General features: G+C 41.9%; 1 protein-coding gene across 1 annotated transcript in view; it reads right to left on the bottom strand.

The window, feature by feature from the left end:
- Window positions 1-6946: 6946 nt before the first annotated feature.
- Window positions 6947-9233, bottom strand: part of HEPACAM (hepatic and glial cell adhesion molecule) — a 32549-nt gene continuing 30262 nt past the window's right edge. The window contains exon 7 of the mRNA XM_063437012.1: window positions 6947-8405. Within this exon, the coding sequence (XP_063293082.1) occupies window positions 8124-8405 (282 nt within the window). The 3' untranslated portion in view covers window positions 6947-8123. The remainder of the gene's footprint in view (window positions 8406-9233) is intronic.

The following is a 9233-nucleotide window of genomic DNA, read 5'->3' as shown; positions in this document are numbered from 1 at the left end:
ATGAGAATGGTCTCTGTGGTCACTTTATTAGATACACCTATCTATCACATGTATGAGACAATTTTACCTGCAGTACTGACTGTATTCTATCAATGCGTAAATTAAACAGGGTACTGAAGACATTCACTGGGAACCAGGGCACACAGATATGTCAATGGGGCAAGAAGAGGACCTGGGCCCAGGAAAAGGTCCATGGGTCAAAGCGAGAACCAGGGCCCATGGAGTAAAGAGAGGAAAAGTGCCCATGGACTGGACCAGAGGGCAAGCAGAGGACCAGGGTGTAAAAAGAGCTTAAAACAGCTTCTGCAGATCTTTCTGCATCACAATCATACTGTGAAACCCATGTACTGGGGAAATCTTGGGAGAGCTGAGTAGATCTAGAGGGAGCTAAGAAGATCTTGGGAGAGCCAATGAGATGTGAGAAGATCTAGGGAGAGCTGGGAGATCTAGGAAGAACTGATGAAATCTAGGGAGAGCTGAGTGGATCTGGGGAGATATAGGGAGAGCTAAGTAGATCTGTGGAGATCTTGGGAGAGCTGAGTAAATCTGGGGAGATCTAGGAAGAACTGAGGAGATATATGGAGAGCTCAGTAAACCTATGGAGATCTTGAAAGAGCTGAGTAGATCTGGGGAGATCACAGGAGAGCTTAGGAGATCTAGAGAGTGTTGAGGAGATCTGGGAAGATCTATGGAGAGCTGAGTAGATCAGGGGAGATCTAGGAAGAGCTGAGGAGATCTAGGGTGAGGTGAGCAAATCTGTGGAGATCTTGGGAGAGCTGAGTAGACCTGGAGAGATCTAGAAAGAGTTGAGGAGATCTAGGGTGAGCTAAGTAAATCTGTGGAGATCTCGGGAGAGCCGACTAGCTCTGTGGAGATCTAGGGAGAGCTGATTAGATCTAGGTAGAATTTATGATCTAGGGAGAGCTGAGAAGATCTAGGGTGAGTTTAGTTGATCTATGGAGAACTGAGTTAATTTTTGGGAGATATATGGAGAGCTGAGGAGATCTTGGAAGAACTAGAGAGAGCTGAAGAGATCTTGGGAGAGCTGATTAGATCTGTTAAGATCTAGGGAGCGCTGAGGAGATCTGGAGAGATCTTGGGTGAGCTGATGAGGTCTGTGGAGAGCTGAGGAGACCTATAAATAGCTGAAGAGATCTGGGAAGATTTAAAGATAACTGAACAGATTTGGGGAGATGTAGGGAGAGCTGAGTAGATCTGTGGAGATCTTGGGAGAGCTAAGTAGATATGGGGAGATTTAGGAAGAGCTGAGGAGATCTAGAAAGAGCTGAAAACATCTGTGCAGATCTAGGAAGAGCTAAGTAGATCTGTGGAGATCTTGGGAGAGCTTAGTAGATCTTATGAGATCCAGGAAGAGCTGAGGAGATCTAGAAAGAGCTGAATAAATATGTGCCGATCTAGGAAGAGCTAAGTAGATCTGTGGAGATCTTGGGAGAGCTTAGTAGATCTGGGGAGATCTAGGAAGAGCTGAGGAGATCTAGAAAGAGTTGAATAATTCTGTGGAGATCTAGGGAGAGATAAGTAGATCTGTGGAGATCTTGGGAAAGCTGAGCAGATCTGGGGAGATCTAGGAAGTGCTGAGGAGATCTAGGGAGAGCTGAGTAGATCTGGGGAGATCTCGGAAGAGCTGAGTAGATCTAGGAAATGTTGAGGAGATCTGGGGAGATCTCGAAAGAGCTGAGGAGATCTAGGAAATGTTGAGGAGATCTGGGGAGATCTATGTAGAGCTGAGGATATATATGGAGAACTGATGAGATCTAGGATGAGCTGAGCAAATCTGTCGAGATGTTTTTAGAGAGCTGATTAGATCTGGGGTACGTTAGGGAGAGCTGATGAGATCTAGGTAGAAATGATGAGATATAGGGAGAGCTGAGAGGATCTAGGGAGGGTTGAGTTGATCTAGAGAGAGCTGAGTTGATAGTTGATTTTGGGAGATATATGGAGAGCTAAGGAGATCTTGGAAGAACTAGAGAGAGAGCTGAAGAGATCTAGGGAGAGCTGAGGAGATCTAGGTAGATTTAGGGACAACTGAGCAGATATGGGGAGATCTAGGTAGAGCTGAGTAGATCTCAGGAAATCTGGGATAAGTGGAGGAAATACAGTTGCAAGAAAAAGTATGTGAACCCTTTGGAATGATATGCACAATGATTTCTGCACAAATTGGTCATAAAATGTGATCTGATCATCATCTAAGTCACAACAATAGACAATCACAGTCTGCTTAAACTAATAACACACAAAGAATGAAATGTTGCCATGTTTTTATTGAACACACCATGTAAACATTCACAGTGCAGGTGGAAAAAGTATGTGAACCCTTGGATTTAATAACTGGTTGAACCTCATTTGGCAGCAATAAATTTAACCAAACGTTTCCTGTAGTTGCAGATCAGACGTGCACAATGGTCAGGAGTAATTCTTGACCATTCCTCTTTACAGAACTGTTTCAGTTCAGCAATATTCTTGGGATGTCTGGTGTGAATCGCTTTCTTGAGGTCATGCCACAGCATCTCAATCGGGTTGAGGTCAGGACTCTGACTGGGCCATTTCAGAAGGCGTATTTTCTTCTGTTTAAGCCATTCTGTTGTTGATTTACTTCTATGCTTTGGGTCATTGTCCTGTTGCAACACCCATCTTCTGTGGAGCTTCAACTGGTAGACAGATAACCTTAAGTTCTCTTCAAAATGTCTTGATAAACTTGGGAATTGATTTTTCCTTCGATGATAGCAATCCATCCAGGCCCTGACGCAGCAAAGCAGCCCCAAACCATGATGCCCCCACCACCATACTTCACAGTTGGGATTAGGTTTTGATATTGGTGTGCTGTGCCTCTTTTTCGCCACACATAGTCTTGTGTTTTTCTTCCAAACAACTCAACTTTGGTTTCATCTGTCCACAGAATATTTTGCCAGTACTGCTGTGGAACATCCAGGTGCTCTTGTGCAAACTGTAAACATGCAGCAATGTTTTGTTTGGACAGCAGTGGCTTCCTCTGTGGTATCCTCCCATGAAATCCATTCTTGTTTAGTGTTTTACGTATTGTAGATTCGCTAACAGGGATGTTAGCATTTGCCAGTGACTTTTGTAAGTCTTTAGCTGACACTCTAGGATTCTTCTTCACCTCATTGAGCAGTCTGCGCTGTGCTCTTGCAGTCATCTTTACAGGACGGCCACTCCTAGGGAGAGTAGCAGCAGTGCTGAACTTTCTCCATTTATAGACAATTTGTCTTACCGTGGACTGATGAACAGCAAGGCTTTTGGAGATGCTTTTATAACCCTTTCCAGCTTTTTGCAAGTCAACAATTATTTTCTTAATCGTAGGTCTTCTGAGAGCTCTTTAGTGCGAGGCATCATTCACATCAGGCAATGCTTCTTGTGAAAAGCAAACCCAGAACTGGTGTGTGTTTTTTATAGGGCAGGGCAGCTGTAACCAACACCTCCAATCTCATCTCATTGATTGGACTCCAGTTGGCTGACATCTCACTCCAATTAGCTCTTGGAGATGTCATTGGTCTAGGGGTTCACATACTTTTTCCACCTGCACTGTGAATGTTTACATGGTGTGTTCAATAAAGACATGGCAACATTTCATTCTTTGTGTGTCATTAGTTGAAGCAGACTGTGATTGTCTATTGTTGTGACTTAGATGATGATCAGATCACATTTTATGACCAATTTGTGCAGAAATCCATATCATTCCAAAGGGTTCACATACTTTTTCTTGCAACTGTATGTGAATAGCTGAGGAGATCTAGGGAGAAGTGAGAAGATCTAGGGAGACCTATAGCAAACTGGGAACTGAGGAAATCAGAGGAGATGTAGGGGCTATGGGGATTTATGGAGAGCTGAGAAGATATAGTGTTGTGTTGCTTTAGTACAACCAAATTTGACATGGATCATTGCCTGCTGGAGGTGTGGATGGAGTGGACAGTGGCCGTAAAGAATACATATTGTCATTGCCAATGCAATGGTACAGAGTGTCAGTCACTTTCAGAAAACTTTATTTTTTTTTTATAAATACTATCTAAAGCCCCCCCCTTTTTTTTTTTAGAAAACTAAGTGGGGTACCTGGTTTTACCTTTAACTGGGTTCACCTTTAACCCCTAAATTCCTGACACTGGTACATAATCCTTCCTCTACGTTGTTCCTACTCATCCTCTGCACTGTTGGCTCCTCTAATTGCGCTATCCCATCATCACTCATTCCCTCTTTTATTGCCCTGTTAATGGAACAAACACCTTGCCGTATCAAGACAGCTGCAGTGAACTCTCTTCTTGAATTTAGTGAATATAATTTTGTATTCTGCTTCTGCATCATTTGTAGAGAGGTCTGTGGAGAGTGGGGTGCACCCAGAAGGCACAAAGGCCCAGAGTTTGGAGCCTGTTCTGAATGGTACCCATACATGTGAGTGTAACACCTCGCTAGATTTGCCTTTAACATTTATTTATTTATTTATTTACAGTATTGCACTATTGCACATGCTCTTATTTTTTATATATATATATGAGACTGTATTTCTCTTATTCAGACAAAAGGGGGTTCGTTCATTAAGTTTTTACTTCAGCTCTCCATGTAACTGCTCTACGGTTATTCTCCAGAACATTTTTTGTTGTTGTTAATTTATAGTCAATATTTTGGGGTTATATCCCCAGAAAGAGACCTTCTATTGCACTCGGTTTACTTTTTAAAGTTGACACTCTCCCAATATTAATGCTCACACGGATGTAGCTTGAGATATAGTTTGTTATTTTAAATCATTTAGTTTTATTATTTTATTTTTTGCACAATAAAATAGTGTACGGCCAAAAGGGTTTGCTGTTTTTCTTTCTGTTGCTTGTCTTTTTTTTTAAACTTGTGTGTTTCATTGAAAATGCCTTTTGTACCTCTTCTACAGAAATGGTTTAAATGCCTATTGGCCAATAGGTGTCACCCCAGCTCTGCTTCCAGGATAGTTGCTTAGTATTGGAGATTGGAGATTTAGACTGATGCTCCTCCAAAAACCAGCCCTATACTGAGATCCAACTTTAAAGAGACACTCTGGACCCCAATCACACTCCAACTTACTGATATACTTTATGTGTCAAGAGTGTGTCCTCTTTTCTTCATTTTACAAAAAGTGCAGATTTCAATAGAAATAAACACTTATCTAAATGAACCTGGTTACAGCCCCTGGCTGTCAATCACACAATCAGTCCTGTTACTTCCTGGTTTGGTTATCTCAGTGGAGCTAAAGTCAAGAGGCAGAAATTGCCCAGGGCACCTGCCTTGCAAAGACTTCTCATTGAGCTGCATTAAGTCTGATTGGACATCCACAGAAAGTCTGGGCGGGGTTAGAAGGGGAGGGTTGCAAAGACTGCAAACAAGGGCTCTGCATCTTCTGCAAGCTGTTTTTAGATATACCCCTATTGCAAGAATGCAGTAATATATGCATGTTTTTATGTATACTCTATTCACTAAACAGTGCTTTTGATTTTGTATTTATTATATATATGTCAGGAATACAACTGATACCACATGCAGTATTAATATCACACTTAGGAATAAGGGTAACGTCTAACCGGACCTTAGAGTGGCCGGACTTAACTTACCAAAGAATAGTCAAAATACTACCCGAGGTCTGGAACACAGAATGAAATACAGTTGCAAGGAATAACCAGTAGTCAGGGATAGCAGAAGTCAGAACTAAGCCAAAGTCAATAACCAAAGAAACACGATCAGGAACACACTCTCGGATAACCAGCAAAGGGAAACCATGACAGGGCAATGAGTAGAAGTAATTAGTGAGTTTTAATATCCCTCTTGTGAATCCGATTGGGCGTATCTGGCCTTTGACCCCAAAACGTGGGCGCGCGTGTTCTGCGTGATGTCTGGTATGTTGTAAAAGCCCGATCTTATGGCATATCACTTCTCTTACCTCTGGAAAGGTGATTATTGTTGTGCATAGCACATGGAGAGGATGTATACGTGACAATATATGTGTATATATATTTCAGCAGTGGAGTGCCTCTTTAAATCGTAACATGCTGTATAAATCCCATTGAGAAACCAAATCTTTGATTGAATTCAAACTATCACATGAAACAATATTTATAAACCCCACGTCTGCTCTGTTAATCCCATACCGGCTGTATTAACCCCACGTCTTCTGAATGAAATCTTCAACCCATCGGATTAAACCCTGCACCTACAGCAATCCCCCCACTCTGAGCTGTATAATTAACCCCAATATGGTGCATTAAAGTGGCGCTGTCACTAATTACTGGATAACTGGTTATTTCTCTCTCAGTATTACCAAGGAGTCCAGGTAAACGGTAAAATTGTGCCACAACCAGGGGCTTTACAGGACCTCGTGCATGGCTACAGCCCATGTCAGCCCCCCTTAACCACAATACCGTTGATGACGGTAAATATTGGTTAAAATAGACATACTAGAAAAACAAACTGAAAATAAATGTGATTATTTATCCATAAGTCACGGTTTGGCAAATAAATCTTTTATATTTACTCAAACCCAGATTGCAGAAGTCATTTTTATAGTAAACGTGTATTAATGGGAAACATTAATTATCATTAAAATAAATGAGCATCCTTGCGCAGTTACAATGTATCCTTTGTCATGTAAATCTTATCACTGGAAGTGAGCTTTCTTGAGAGTATATATATATATTATGTAATATAGTACAATCATTTATTTTATGGAAAAAATGATTGAGGTTTTTGCTTATTTAAAGAAAAAAACGTTTCTTTCATTGAAATTATAATCATCCTTTAATACTGAACAACTCTTTGAAGCAGGTAACTCTCAGGGCTTATTCACTAAACAATGAATTATTGGGAAATGCAAATTGAATCCCCAAACAGCTAAGCTGGAACCATAGCTGAATCTGAGGATTTGTCCAGTCTGGCGTAGTTATTCTGGCGTAACAATTCCCAGCTTAGTAAATCACTTTATAGAGAGCGAGAGTTCTATGGGGAAAGTTTTGTGTATGTTCAGACATTAAAAGGAACTGTCACTACTCTGGAATTTATAGCATTTAATAAAACATTGAAAATCGCCTAGAAATTGTGTTTTCCTTTTTTCATTAAATGATGCCTTTCTTTTTACAATTAGAAGAAATTTAGCAATGATCCCACAATCCAGTTCAGACAAGGCACAGCCAGGGCACACAATGCAAAGGAAGAGAAATAGTAACATTGTTTCATTTCTCCTCCTCTCTGTTGCTGACTGGCAGGTGTAATGGGCGGAGTTTATAACAATGACTGAGAGGTTGCTAAGAGGGAGGCGCCCAGTTGCAGTGAATATAGATGTGCATTTCTCATTAAATTTTATTTTTTTTACACCTCACAACTACATATTTGTCATATCTAGGGATCAGCAAACTTAAGAATAAAAATCATGTGAATTGACAGTTTCCCTTTAATTGAGGAAATCCCGGGATCAATGCTGTCAGGTCCCTAAATAGATGTTTTAACAAATGTAAACACAGTTTTAGGAGATTTAACGTAATGAAGTTCAGATACAAGCAATCAGCAGAGAATGCAATGCCAAGAGAGTACAATGATATGGGAACGTTTATATTGTGCTAAAAGTTATTTTTCACAGCATATCAAAAGTAAATATAGCATTTTATTATGTCTGCTTGAGGGGTATTTCCTGTGGTGAAGGCACAAAGAATCCTGACGTGGCTCTCAATCTTGAGAGTTGAGAACTGGTGGCACCAATGACAGCAGAACAGCTGACACGCCCCTGGGGTCACCTAACCCCCAAGTGGTAATGAACAGATTGGGTTCTTAGATGGAGTTCTTTCTCCAGGACGGGAATCCCCAGGACAGGAGTGATGCAGTTATTGTTTTATAAAGGGAAGGACTGTGAAAACCCAGTCTTTTTATTACCTACCATGCCATTATATTTATCGCTATATTTATCACTAGAACTGTGTGATATTGCTTTCACATACTTTGTTATAAATGACATAAAATTCCTACTCTAGCAATAAGCTGTGCACGTGATAGCTAGGCCTCATTAAGGATAATTGGCCCTAACGGCGCTATTGGTGTGCAGTTGCCGGTGATAGCCCATTCATGGCAAAGTGTCTTGCCAGTCTTTAAGTGTTAGCGCCAGCACTGCACTCTTCCTCATGCTCCCTGATTATGTGTATGCCGCTGGTCCGAACGGATCTAGTGGTGCCTTTCGATCCAGAGCTCATCCCAGAATGTCTGGGCGGAGACACGTGTTCTCTTCCTGCTGAATGCTGAGATCTGTGCGACGAATGGCTGGATGATCTAGGAGATCTGTTTAGTGGACCCGGGTTAGGAAAACTGGGTGAACTGAGCTCAGATACACTTCTGTATTCTGTCGGGGAGTTTGTCTCATCCTCAGGGGATTCCTAAAAACAAATATATACATTTCATGATTAGTGTAGTAATAAAGTGGTTTTTCAAAAGGACACACAAGTATATAATTCTGTATGTCAGGTTATTACAGCAAAAAGATCCTCAAAAAGTAAGAGAAATCCCCAATATATAGGAGATTCTCTGTCTAGTGTTGCTCAGTGATAACAATGTTACTAATTATTAGATGGTGTAGTGTGTCTGTGCGGGCAGAACAGGGGGTGTAGTGTATCTGTGGGGGAGAAAAGGGGGTGTAGTGTGTCTGTGGGGGAGAACAGGGGATGTAGTATGTCTGTGGGGGAGAACAGGGGGTGTACTGTGTCTATGCAGGCAGAACAGAGGGTGCAGTGTATCTGTGGGGGAGAACAGGGGGTGTTGTGTGCATGGTTGGGGAGAACAGGGGACATAGTGTATCTGTACAGGGAGAACAGGGTTGTATTGTGTATGTGGGGGAGAACAGGGGGCATAGTGTGTCTGTGCAGGGAGAACGGAGGTGTAGTGTGTATGTGTGGGGAGAAGAGGGAGCTTAGTGTGTCTGTGTGGGGAGAACAGGGGGCATAGTGTGTCTGTGTGGGGAGAACAGAGGGTGTAGTGTGTCTGTGTCGGAGAACAGGGGGTAGTGTGTGCCTGTGTGGGGAGAGCTGGGGGTAGTGTGTTTATGTGGGGGGACAATAGAGGATGTAGTGTATATGCGCGGGGAGAACAGTGGTGTAGTGTCTGTGGTGGAGAACAAGGGGTGAATAGTGTATCTGTGGGGGAGAACAGGGGGTGTTGTGTATATGGTTGGGGAGAACAGGGGACATAGTGTGTCTGTACAGGGAGAA

This window comes from Pelobates fuscus, chromosome 11 (genome assembly GCF_036172605.1).
Source record: "Pelobates fuscus isolate aPelFus1 chromosome 11, aPelFus1.pri, whole genome shotgun sequence".
Taxonomy (NCBI): Eukaryota; Metazoa; Chordata; class Amphibia; order Anura; family Pelobatidae; genus Pelobates; species Pelobates fuscus.
Note: the sequence above shows the minus strand (reverse complement) of the source record. Positions and strands in the feature narration are given on the sequence as shown.